Source organism: Anoplophora glabripennis, unplaced genomic scaffold (assembly GCF_000390285.2).
Source record: "Anoplophora glabripennis isolate ALB-LARVAE unplaced genomic scaffold, Agla_2.0 scaffold49, whole genome shotgun sequence".
NCBI classification, from domain to species: domain Eukaryota; kingdom Metazoa; phylum Arthropoda; class Insecta; order Coleoptera; family Cerambycidae; genus Anoplophora; species Anoplophora glabripennis.
The window spans coordinates 1,480,008-1,493,486 of record NW_019417201.1 but is presented as its reverse complement, the minus strand read 5'-3'; the positions used below and the strand labels follow the sequence as shown (position 1 = coordinate 1,493,486).

Sequence of the window (13,479 nt, the reverse complement as noted above, 5' to 3'; positions counted from 1 at the left end):
CCTTAGCAAAGCGCATCCCAGGCTGCATAGCCGCACTACCCTACCCAACCATACCACACATAAACATGACACTACCCCCGGGGTTTACACAGACGAGCCGGCGAAGCAAGAAGAGCGCCAGAAGAAAGGGCCCTAGCCGGCGGGGCCCAGCCAGGACAAAAGGAGGTCCCACAAAGCGCCTACACCGGCCGCATTTGCGGTCGGGGTAGACGACGGATGGGGCCCACCTACGAAGGCTGTCCAGGCCTACACGAGATGAGGCAGGATAAAGAGGGATAATCCCCCTCGATCCCAAATCATTGAGGCCAATTTCTAGCCATAGAATAATGGCGCGCGGGCGCGCACGAAATCAATTTTAAAAATCTTGTTGTGACTGGGAAAGAACTTTATTTCCACTATTCGGTCACATGAATAAAAAAATATAGATAGGCGTATTCGCTCAAATTGCCCGACACGAGTACCATGGAACGGCTTTCGTGTGGAATGACTTGTAAAATTTCTTTTAGTCTTAGAACAGCTTTAGCTGTTTACATTGACTCGTAATTCCTTACACAAGAAAACGCAAACTAACCATAGCTGTATTTGTTTTACCACTTGGTTAGTTCAGTTTGGGCAAGTTGACCAAATTAGAAGTGACCGTGATTTGAACAAACTCTAGGTTAAACAAAACATACATCTACTCCATTTTAAATTTTGACATTAGACGTTTGTTCAATTTCAGTTTAATTACGTTGTAATTGTCAGTCATACTGTGCCCAACATACTTACAATCAACATTTCTTCTTCGGATGAATCCATATCCATTATCAACGGCTTATTTTTGTTATTTAGATTTATGATTATTATTATTTGTAGGTTATGTTTTGTTCGGTTATCTTGTTCACTTACTAACCACGATATTAGGCTAGGTTAGATCGGAAAGGGGGGAACTGATTTTGGACATATTTTGGTTTGTTCACTTGTTAAAAAAAAACGAACTTGGTCAGAACTGTATTGAAAATGAATTAACCAAAGTGACCAAGTCTGTAAAACAAATACAGCTCATGTATGATCAGAATCACCAGGTCACATCAGATAGATAGCGTAGCTTTATAATATCAATGTATTCAACATTTGAACTATACTTCTCTAATCTAGGATTTGAACCACATCTTATTATTATGCTCTGTTCGAGTAGTTTAAATTTTAGAGTAGTTTGTAGTGAAGTTCTGTGTAAGTAGGTTGTTTTGCACTATTTTCTTGAAAATTCCTCTGTCAGTTTTTTTGACAATTTATTTTGAAAACGTGAGACAAATCTTGAATACTCATTTCAAGATTCAGCCGTAAAAAAATATAAAATTAATAGACACTGACACAGTTTGATAGCAAATGGCTGAGGATATCAAGGATCAAAACTGCGAGCTAAAGGTACGAACACAATTTTTTTTATTTCAGTATTTATTTATGTACGTATTTATATTTTAGGCTAAGTTACCAGCAAAGTATGACTGGTATCAGACGGAGCAAGCAGTAGTGGTCACAGTTTTAGTAAAAAATGTAAAAGAGGAATTTTTGAAAGTCAACATCAGTGAATCGATTGTTAGAATCGACATCACTTTACCAGATTTTGAGGCTTTTACTTTGTCTTTCAGCTTGTCCCGTAAAATCGTACCTGATCAGTCTAGCTACAAGTTGACGCCATCTAAGGTAAGAATTCTTAAAGATGGCCTTGTTAAAACTACTGACAGTGCTTTTTTAATTTTACTTCAACATTTTCAGGTAGAAATAAAATTGAAAAAACTTGAGGGTGTACAATGGGATAAATTAGAAGGAACTTCGGCTACTGAAGGAATTAAAACTATACCGAAAGGTGTACTTAACATCATATTTAATTGGTTAGTAATCGTTTCATATGTTCTTTTTTTGTAGATCCAATACCTCAACTTAGTGGACCACCATCTTACCCTACCTCGAAGAAGGGAAAAGACTGGTCTGCTGTTGAAAAGGAAATTAAGAAACAGGAAGAGCTGGAGAAACCAGAAGGAGAAGAGGCCATTAATAAACTCTTCCAAGAGATTTATGGCAAAGGCAGCGATGAAGTCAAAAGGGCGATGAATAAAAGTTATGTAAGTGTTGGTTTTCCTGAAATTTTTTGTAACTTATACATCATCTTAATTTTTAGATGGAAAGTGGAGGTACCGTTTTAAGTACAAACTGGGATGAGATTTCCAAGGAAAAAGTTCAGGTGAAGCCTCCAGATGGTATGGAATTCAAAAAATGGCATGAATAAACGCAATGATTTCGTCTCTCTTTCTACTCATAATTTATGAACATTTATCTTTTCCGTCTACTTAATAAAATACTTTTCAATAATTGTGCGTTTCTTATCATACCACAGTCAATTTACAATACATTTTAAAATAATTCATGATTCAATTTCAATATTTTGAAAGTTAGGTTATTTGTAAGTAGTTCTAACAAAGCGTAAATGTCAAGTGATGAAATAGTTCCAGTGAACTAAAATTAACCTATAAGAGTAAAGTTGATATTTTATTTCAGCCATAATTTATCTGTTAATGTAAGGAATATGTTGAAACATGCATTAAAATATGTATGTACTTTTCAACTAAGAAATGAATCCTTTATAAGTAGACACCTTTCAATCTATCGTAAACCACAACTTTTAAAACCTAACCTTCAAAATTTGAACGTGCAAAGGACTTTTTGCGTTTCCAAAGCTACTGCGGCAAAATTATTTTACGATTATGAAAATGCTTTTGCGTTTAGTGTAATTAACAAAGATGCAAACGATATACCAGTACCAGTTAGTCCACTCTATGAAATTACCACATTGGAAGAGTTTAATGAAGTTTTAAACCAAAACTGGAGACGCTCATCTTGTACAGAAATTGTTAACGCTCTTAAAAATGTAACAGGTTATTGTATAAGTAATGGAGTAAATATCTCAGATACTCGTTTCGATAAATTGGTTGATGGGTTAATGGATCACTGTGAAAAGTTGTCGGATACGGAACTTTTTGAATTACTTCAGTGCTTGTCAGAAATTCCTCCTTGTGATTCAGCTTCATCACATAATTTTCATGACGTGTGGAGTTGTTTAGATGATATTTGCTGTTGGAAGATGATTGAGTGGGATATAGAGAAAATGTTTAAATTTGCTAATATTTGGTACAAGTTAAACCTTGGTGAGTACTAATCAATTTAATTAAATATATACGATTATATTTAACAGTTTGTTTCTAGCTAAAATGGGGGATTACATTTTTGCGGTCATAGATAGATTAACCAAAAAGGCAGATAGACTGACGAAAGATCAGTTAGTTCATGTATTTTTTTATTTTAACGTCTGTCGAAAAAGAGCAGTTGATTTCGAATATGAATATGCGTTAGAGAAGAAAATAAATGAGATGAATGTTGATGAGGTAGCTGTAGTTGCAATGGGATATTTTAAAACGAAAACCAAAATTAAGCTAACTCCTATTATAGAAACAATGGTACGGAAAATTAACGAAAATAGTAAGAGTATTCATGAAATTTCTTTAGCAGCAATTATAAAGGTATTTATTAAACGGTAACAAGAGATTATAGATTCTTTATTCAAAATATAACATTATAGGTAATTCGTCTCTCAAAACCTATAAGAGTCGTCTCTCAAATTCAATCCATGTTGGATCAACTTTACGTAGAAATGGACCGTCTTTCAAATTTATGCTGTCTTCACATAGCTCTAATAGGCACAGGGATCCAAACGCCACATAATAAAACCATACAAAAGGCATCGGAGAGGTTAGTGAAAGATATTACCGATTTACAAAAAGTACGATTAAAAGATATAGAACGGCTATTAAATGTATTATCTATGTTCTATTTTGACCCCAAAACGGAGCCAGATATCTTTAAGGTTGCTCATGCAGAGTTACATAGAGAAGAGAGACTAGCAGAGTTAGTACAATATCCGAGGTGCTTGGCTTGCGCTCTAAATTATCTTAGTATAAAAAACATTTATTCCTATGAGTTTATGAATAAGGTTTTAGACTTGGAATACATAAACGACACTTACGGTAATTGTTTATTGTTAATATTATGTACGTCGTAAACAAAAAAAATAAAATTTTTAGGTAAAGGAGCTAGATGTCTACCAAGAGAGCTGTTATTGTTGGATGCTTCCGTAGATATAGAATGTCCAGATTATAAAGGAAATCGGCTGCCACCAGAACTCAGACGAAAAGCTACAAAGTGGGTCATTGAATATATTCCCAGTAACGATCAACCTAAGAAAATTACAGCCGCCGATCAATTATTTTTAGATGTGATCGATACAGTTAAAGATATTGTTAAAAATGATAGTGCTATTAAAATTGAACACATCATGCCACATTTCTCCAGAGCAGGTGATATAAATCATTCTTATAAATTATGTTTATACACTAGTTGCTTAGTTAAAACACATTCTTTTATTCTTACAGATATCATCTTGTGTAGAGAAAAAAAATCGGGTAAATTTGTGCCCCCATGTGGCTTTGAAAGTTATGTATTAGGTGACGTCATGTTTCCCTATAAAAATGAATCGTTGGAGTGGTATGCTATCTCTATTTTGGGTTGGAATAACACGATTCGGGATAGCACTCTACCGCTTGGGAATATGATAATGAAGAAGAGACAGCTTGAAAAAATGGGTTACGTGTCTATTTTTGTGAGTTTGTATTTTTAATTCTTTTCAATACGTTTCATATTATGTACTTTGTAGGTGATTTGGAGTGAATTTTTAAGTTTGCCCAAGGAAAGTCGAGTAGAATATATTGTAAGAAATTTTGTTTAATAAAAAATCGTAATTTATAGTTTTTATTATAATTTTCCCAAATTTTAAGCAATTTGATCCCAGGAGCTTATTTCATTGTTTGTAGAAAAACATCAAGTCATCTTAGCCTGTCATTTTGTTTATTGCAAACAAAGTTTCATTTTAGTATTTTTTCTTTCAAAAATCTTTTAAAATGGACAAAACCCGTGATAAAGTGTTTCGCCGTAAAGGTAAGTCGTGTTACTTTTTCAATATTCGTTTACTAAACAACTAAATATGTTGTAACACTATTATCATAATTATATTGAATGTTTAAAGTAAATTCATTCGTGTCGCCGCACATTTTGATGAATTAACGGGAACCGTGTATTTTTTAAGTGACATTTTCAGATAGCGTAACGAAAATACATAAGGTTTATGAAAACGGACGGAAGGAATCGTCCCGTCCTAGGAGTAGAAGTGTTTTTACCAGTTCCCTTGCCAGTGATGATCTTCAAACTAGAGATATAATCCGTTATGAGGGGCAAAACCAGAGGCCCCCCTATGTTCCCAAGCCGATTACAGTGAAAAACTATGCCGACGATTTTACTGTAAGCAAATTGTCAAAAAGTTATATTTTTTTATTATAAAATCCCTTTTCCTTAAATCTGATGGAAATTGCATAAGTTTAATTAAAACTATTTTTAAATAATTTTTTAGAAGAATTTTTGTTAGAAAATATACATTAATGTGCAATTTCAAATGTCAAAAAATGCTAGTTGAAGAGCAATACAGTATTTAATGTAGGATTTTTTTTTTAAACAAAACAATATGTTTCACCAGAGGCTTTGACTCTTATACAGGGGTTGCCTTTTATATTTCGGGAATAGACGATCCTGGTGTTGCTATCTGACAACTGATGTCCCTGTTGTAACGTTCTACTTTTTGCTGGTATACTTACTCAGAACGTTTTGACGTACAGGCGCTATTTGTGTTGTTTAGTGTCTTGAAAAGTACGTATCGGCGAAAAAATTGAAGTAAGTCGTAAACTTTCGATGTAGATTATCTCAATAACAGTGCATCGATAAACTTAATTCGACTTTTGGCGATGAGACACCATCAAAAACTACTGTATACTGTGATATACAGAATTCCAACGTGGCCATAGATCGCTTACTGACGAATTTCATGAAGGTCGTCCAAAATCGGTTGTTCCAGAAAACATTGATGCTGAACTAATATTGCAAGATCGTCATGTTACTTATCGTGAGATTGAGGCATCCTTGGCCATTAGTAGGACCAGCATACATTCAGTATTGCATGAATATTTAATGACCAAAAAAAATTTTTTTGCGTTGGATCCCGTAATTTGACAAATGCCTAAAAAAAAGCTTGTGTTGATTGGTAAAAAAAAATGCTTATGAAATACGATTGTGGTGCTTCAAAAACGTCTATGACATTGTAACAGGTCACAAATCATGGATCTATGTGTAAGAACCCAAAAGTAAACAACAATCGACTGTACGGGTCTTTCAAAATAAGCCAAATCCTACAAAAGTTGTTCACTTCTAAGCAAACAGTTGCCTGATTTTTCGAAAAAATCGCACAAATGGTAAATATACCACAAGTGCAACTTCTGAATGGTACATAACCATTTGCCAGAAGCCTTCGGGAAAATAAAAGAAATCAACCGCCAAAGATGCATTATTCTCCACCAGGACAATGCGAGCTCTTACCCATTGGATCAAACAAGAAACTTTTTGAGAATTGAGATAGTCGAAGTTATGAGTCATCCGCCATATGGCCCTGATTTGGCACCCAATGACTTTTTTTTATTCCCGCACATCAAAATTAAATTACATTAATTTTTTCGATGCTTGAAGAAGCGGTTGGTGCGTTCAAAATACTCGTTTTGGAAGTACCTTAATCGGAATGGAAAAAATGCTTCGAATATTGGTTCAAGCGTATGTAGAAGTATCTTCAAAGATAATATTTTCAAAAAAAAAAAGATTAATTTCTTTTTTTGTTCTCTATTCACGAAATATATGAAACGCAACCCTTGTATTTCATTTATTAATTATATTTCGTACATAAAAAAACCAAGTATCAAATTATGTAACAATTTATGATTTTTGGAAGTTGTGGACAAAACTAATTTGAAACATCAGATATTGGTGACTATTTGATCACTTTTCTATCACGTAGGACCTATACAGTGACGATGGGTATACAGGCGGTACAACCATATCCCAACACGGCGTGATAACTATGCGTCTCCGTGAGTACATCAGGGTCGACATATCCCTAGATCGAGCCATTCGGATTTCGAATGCAAAGAATGGCATCATATTGGCATTAAGTGCCAGTGGAAGCTCATCTGGGTTGATCCACCCCAACGGAAGGGTGTACCAATACGGTTCCAGGGTGGAAATCATGGCGAACGATGGCCAAGGCAACGACAAGTAAGCAATTTAATAAGATGACGTTGCTGTCAGAAAGTAAATTATTCTTGATTGAGGGCGACAAACCAAAAATTTGAATTTAGATTGTCCTAATAAGAAAAAAATCTTGTGAATGTTCGAAAATAATTTACTTTCTACTGTCTGTTATTTTGAACAAACGAATTTCTGGCCAATCAATTTGAAACAACCTTGTAGGGAACACTATAATGTTCTTAATTTCAGATTTGCAAAAATGTGGTACAAAGGCGTGAGTTTCACCAGCATACAGTGTGCCTTGGTTTACTTAGTCGATTCCGCCGGTACACGCACGACAACCGACTCTTTCAACGACCTCACCCACGATTTTACCCTGAACATTTTCTACGAGTAAGTTGTAGCAAATTCCTAACAAATTAAATTGAAATAAACGACGTTTACCTGTATTTTTTGTAGAGATTCGCCGTATTCTTACCTGGACAACCCATCACCTACACACACAACCCATTTAGTAAACGAAGCCATGGCCGTGCTACAAGCAACCAATTGCTGGATGACGGAAGACGGCACGACCAACTGGATCATCAACAACGTCAGAATCTCTCAAACCGCTGACGGCTTGGTTCGGTAAGTAGTAATATTGGGGTAGATTCGATAATCTGAATTAATTGAAACGAGCCTGATCCAGATTGCCATAAGTACAGTTGGCATTACGATATTCGAATTCCTTGGTTCGCGAGACATCGGATTAAAGAAAAAGATCAAAATTGGTCCATTAGAAGCCGAGATAATGCAATTTTTTTCGTACCTTTGCATTTTGAACCTCCGAATTCAGTCTCGGAGCAAAAGCCCCCCTCCCCCACTTTTCATGTTTTGAGTCACTTTTCGCGCGTGCCAGCGACAGCTTTTCCGCTGATTTATCTATGTAGCCGATAGCTTATGGATATGAAAATTTTTTCCAGCTTAGAACTCGGAAAAATAAAGCCACTGGATAAAAAATTATTGCTAAATTGTTTTTCAATTAACGGTAAATGTAGATAGACTTTGATCGCTTATATCTCGAGAATCAATAAAGGAAATTTAACTTTTTTTTAAAGGACCGTCATTCCGAGTACTTTAAGATTATAATTTTTTAAAAAAACTAAATTGCAAATTGATAAATGTAATCTAATTGTTTAAAAATAAAAAAAAATAACTTTAAAAATTTACTGCGGCCGTCCTAATCAATCAATCTCAATTTTTCAAAAAACATTTGAAAGGTTGTGTGGTCTTTTCTATGTGAAAAAATTTTCAAGTATCTAGATGCTTTATTTGAGGCTGTGCAACATTTTAAAATTTCACAAATTTTTATTAAAAAAATTATTTTGCGAAAACTATTAAAGTGATTTGAATGAAATTTGGTGTGTTGTTTTATTATACTATAAAGTTTTTTTTACCAAAATTAGAAAGCCCTCGGAACAATTAAAACATTTTAAAAAAATTATCCAAAAAACTTGATTATTTTGCCTTTTTTTCATCAATTATTGCTATTTTGCAACATCGGTAATAAAATTAAAAAATTTTAAATTACAGTATATTGTGCAAAATTCTATTCTAAAACTTTTTTCCTCTTCAATATTCTTCCAAAATGCATAGATATAAGTAACAAACTCAAATAAAGTAGGTATTTTTTTAAATTTTTTAAACATTTTTGCAATTTTGAAAATATTCCGGACCTCGCCCAGATCTAGGGATCTACACTTTTATTATGTGAATTGTACTTAAGGTATTCCAGTAAAAATTAGCTTGCCCCCTCTTACATCCAAAAAGTGGGATATTTCGACAGATGAAGAGTAAAAATGGACTTATCAGAAAAAAAACATTTTCTAGTCGGATAACATTGTTATGTAACTTGCATCATTTGTTCACAAAAATGTTTTTCTGTAAAAATGATCCTCATTAAGCTTCTTGGGACAAGTTTATTTTCTAATACTATGCGAATAATTGAATAAATGAGAATCATTCAATGCCGAGTCTGCTTATCAACTCAAACAGTAGTTCTAATTTGATCCTGTTACACATTGAATCCGAATCTTCTTTTTTTATGTTGTACATGTCCATTTTCACGAGACTGTTTTTCAATTTTGCTACTTTGGAACATAGACAGCGAATCAGGAAATTCTCTCTATCTCCGTAACCAACCATCTGTATAATTTCTATTAAATAAACTATGCTTAGGAATCGCAGTTAGCAAAACTCAAACAATAAGCAAAATACCGGCAACTATTTGTTGCTGTCAATTAAACAGAAGTCGCTACAGCGTTTTCAATAAAACTGGCAGTTTAGTCGATAATGTTGAAAGAGAACACTGAAAATTTTTTTTGCCAGCCTGCAACAACAAAACGCTGCAAGTTTTTATGTTTTTGTTTGTTGAAACGAATTTCGTCAAGCAGATTCTACTTCCCATATGAAAATTTAGGGATTGCAAGTGCCACTTTTTATAAATATGCATAATAAGGCACTAAATTTATTCCATTTAGCTGTTCCACACTGTATACTTCGTGTTAAACGTACAATTTTATTGCTTCTGTATCTATGTTTATGAATTTAAAGCTAGAACCGCATGTGGAATGTTTTTTTGTGTATATTATTTTCCGTCATAGAATAGAATAGAAAAAAATATACAGGGTGTTTCATAAAAAACGCAGAATCGATTTTTTTATAAATCTGAACAAATACAACTCAGATTATCGAAACTCCGAATCTGGATTATCGAGTACATTACTTTGCTGTCCTTGCTGCATGTTTAAACAAAACCAAAAATTTATTGTGTCCGTATTGTAGAGTTGGAAGGAACAGCAATAAATTCTCTCTCCGAACATCCCCGACCAACGGATCCGCATCGGTATCGTCACCTTACATGCACTGCACCGGTTCGATGGGCCAAACCCGTCACCTGTTCGTGAGGCGAGGGGAACGCCGCATGCACTACGACGGCTCGACATTCATCGTCCGCAACGCCGGCCATTCGGCCGGGTTCGACGAGAAACACCAGCTGAAAGTTTACTAATCGCTGTATGCACGTATCGTAATTGGACGGGATTATTTGTTAATTTTTGAGTCGGATTTGGCGTACCAAGTCATAGGTTTGCATATTTTTTTTTTATTCATTGAAGGGTTGGTGCATCTTAAAGTGCCCCATTTGCGTGTTAAATTTTGTTTGTCTTTTGTTGTTCTCTTTTGCTTCCTAGCGGATTATCAAAATTTGCGTGACTGTCGCGACGATTTACAAGAAGTGTATCTTTTCCAAAAGTGTGAGTCCCATTTTAACATCAATCTTTTTAACTAATTTTAAACTTTAATGTGTGGTCGTGTAGTAATCACCTTTTTAATTTTACATGTAGTGAAATAACGGCTATAAGTTAGAGAGTGTTGCCTCCATCTGACTGTGATAATCAAAGAGTGAAAAGTGGAAAACGAACAATTGTATCAACATGCGTAAATAAAGTGATGAAAATTTCTTATGTATTTTATTTCGGCCGAAGTAGTCAAATTATTCCTTAACCTTTAGAGGGCCGGCATTTTTCCCTTGAAATTCAATTTTTAGAGGTATGATCTATTTATACAAGGCGTTTAGAACTTAAAATGTAATAGGAATATACCATAAATAGCGCCCTCTATGAAATACCCCGAAATACCAAATTTCATAAAAATATTTCGTACTGTTTGAAAATTTTTGTAAAAATTCTATTAAAAAATTTTTATTTTGTCGCTCTGTATCTTGAAAACAAGATGAGATAGACATAGGTCATAAGACAAAAAATTCTTATTTTTTGTCCTACTAACACCCCCTGTATTTATGGGAGGTCTTTCTGAAACTCCCTGTATAAATAGTCAACAGGTCCGGTGGAGCTTCAGAGTTGCCTACGGCTCCAAAGGGAGCCAGGACGGCCAATCATGGTACGACTAATATCGGAAATATTCAAATTTCATATTAGTGTATACAGGGTGTAACTTTAAGTAGCGGTCAAGTTTTTAAGGGTAATAGTACATGAATACGAATCTGAATTATTTTTTTTTAATCAAATGAATATATAACTAGTTTTTTAAAATGCACTTTAATACTTGTGTACGCTGCCACTGTAATATTCATGTATTACAAATACTTGAATTGTAGGCAATTTACAGTGCATGTGAAGGGAGATAGTGTCGGTCAACGGTGATGAAGCGAAGGGCCTCAGTTGTTGTTCCGCATTTTGAGAGTACATCTAACTATGAATTTGAATGTTTTATCGCTGGAAGCCAACAACAAACTATTTATTTTTGTGTATTTCATTTATCATTCACTATTGATTAGTGTTTTTTACTAGGTTACTTGTTAAGTACTGTTTTTGTGGCAAACACCCACTCAACAGAAGTAACTTGTGGCGAATGGTGTGTAGCTGTTGATGCACTGTGATTAAAGCGGGCCTCTATTTGACGTTATACTAGCTTCTCCAGCGGCGGAGTATGAAGATTACTAAAAAAAAGCTTTAAAAAAAAGTTTTTACAACAGAATTTGAAAAAATAAACTACATATTGATATGTGTAATATTACCCCCAATCACCCTGTATATGTTTTTTTCAAATCAAGAATCACAATTTTCATATAAGATCATCATTTTGCCAAAACGGCCTCTTTTGAGGTGAGGTGAGGTTGAAACTCACTGCAATTTTAGACACTGAGCATATATCTGAAAAAAACGATATCTTATTTGGAAAGGAAACATTTTCTTTTTGAGCGCACCTACCAAGTATGTGTCGAAAAGTGAATTCTTTTATAGTCATACAAGAGATTTGGGGTGATTCACCTCAAAAATGACGATGAAAAGAAGAAATAAAATTTGAAACTAGGTACCTACTTTCAAAAATTCTGAAGAGATTCAGGTAGGTATATTCTCTAACAAAAAAGAGATATGATTCACATTTACGTTTTCTCGATTTAAATTGTATTTCTCTAGTAAAAAAAAAATAAAGATGTAGAAATAAAAATGAAAAACTACTATTTTAGAGTGACATTTTTATTTTTCCCCTTCTTAAGTTTACCACCAGCCCCAGAATTTGCCGTCACAAAATATTTAAATTACGAGCCAAGTTATTTTGCAAATTTTTAGCACCGAATCACTTATTTCTTATGGATTTTTCTGATTTGAAGCAACATTCTGTGAACCACACAAATATAAGATGGAAAAGTAAATGTGGTTTTATTTTAAAACCAGCAGGGTAAATCTCAGGGTAATTTTTGAAAATTTTCCATATTCTATATTTAGACGCCATTATCTCGAAAACGGTTAAAGATAGGTATGGGGATGTTACATAAAAATGATCAGAATTCCATAGAGAATTGAATAAAAATACAAAAAAATGGGGTTTCCATTTAAAAAAGTTGGCCTTGATTTCATAACTTTTTTTTGGGCCACCCTGTATAAATGAAAATTGCTTCAGAAAATGTGCAACTAAAAATATAATTCGACGGGTCCGAGCGATTTTTCAAATAACGAACATCTGATTTTTAAATAAATATATTCCATACTTTTGCCGCTCACTGTATATTTAAAAACAGGAATCAATAGGTTTTTTTAATAGCTACAACTTTCTGATTTAACTTTTTTCGATTGGAGTTCAAGTTTTTTCTTATTAAAACTGTGCAGTCATTAGTTACTGAGACATCGATGATCAAAGACAAAAAGATCCTATTTCATTTAAGGCCGGATATCTTAACAAAAAATTTATGTGCAGAGACAAAAAAAAATCAAGACAAAGCTGAATAATTAAGCTAACCTATGCATCAGTCTAAGTGAAAAAAAATTCCTGAGCCGTGGACGCTTAAAAATAAATTTGAAAATTTTGAAAATTTTTTTCTCACGCTATTTCCTATGACTGGCAATAACTGGAGCTCAAAAAATTTTTTTGTCGAAAGATCTTGAAACTAGAGACTTGAAGCCTCAAACTGCTTTTTTTTAAATCTCGATACAATTTTTCACCGAGATACACCCTGTCAAAAATTTCAGATTTTTTGCTGTTCCCTTAATTTTTTCCTGTAGTGTATTTTATCAAAAATTCTGTTAAAGGGAAGATAATAACAGTTCCCAAATTGATAAAATTTAAAACCTTGATTTTGTCTATTATTTATTGCTATAATTATTTATCCAGACAAAACCAGAATAAAACTAAATTTATATCCAGATATCGTTCATTGCGTAAACAATGACAAGATTAATATATATTTTTTTACTGTATTTAAAA

General features: G+C 33.8%; 3 protein-coding genes across 3 annotated transcripts; all 3 read left to right on the top strand.

The window, feature by feature from the left end:
- Positions 1 to 1,204: 1,204 nt before the first annotated feature.
- LOC108903855 (protein SGT1 homolog) lies at positions 1,205 to 2,352 on the top strand. Its single transcript, XM_018706175.1, has 5 exons — positions 1,205 to 1,407; positions 1,465 to 1,686; positions 1,759 to 1,849; positions 1,909 to 2,105; positions 2,162 to 2,352. Exons 1-5 carry the CDS (start codon positions 1,369 to 1,371, stop codon positions 2,267 to 2,269), a joined length of 657 nt encoding a protein of 218 aa, XP_018561691.1. The 5' UTR covers positions 1,205 to 1,368; the 3' UTR covers positions 2,270 to 2,352.
- A 150-nt stretch (positions 2,353 to 2,502) lies between these two features.
- Positions 2,503 to 4,838, top strand: LOC108903854 (FAST kinase domain-containing protein 5, mitochondrial). Its single transcript, XM_018706173.2, has 6 exons — positions 2,503 to 3,185; positions 3,244 to 3,557; positions 3,617 to 4,061; positions 4,119 to 4,391; positions 4,467 to 4,693; positions 4,748 to 4,838. The coding sequence occupies exons 1-6, from the start codon at positions 2,567 to 2,569 to the stop codon at positions 4,817 to 4,819; spliced, it is 1,950 nt and encodes a 649-aa protein (XP_018561689.1). The 5' UTR covers positions 2,503 to 2,566; the 3' UTR covers positions 4,820 to 4,838.
- A 153-nt stretch (positions 4,839 to 4,991) lies between these two features.
- Positions 4,992 to 10,704, top strand: LOC108903847. The gene is made up of 6 exons (XM_018706164.1): positions 4,992 to 5,028; positions 5,177 to 5,388; positions 6,983 to 7,239; positions 7,462 to 7,605; positions 7,672 to 7,842; positions 10,039 to 10,704. The coding sequence occupies exons 1-6, from the start codon at positions 4,992 to 4,994 to the stop codon at positions 10,262 to 10,264; spliced, it is 1,047 nt and encodes a 348-aa protein (XP_018561680.1). The 3' UTR covers positions 10,265 to 10,704.
- Positions 10,705 to 13,479: the final 2,775 nt, after the last annotated feature.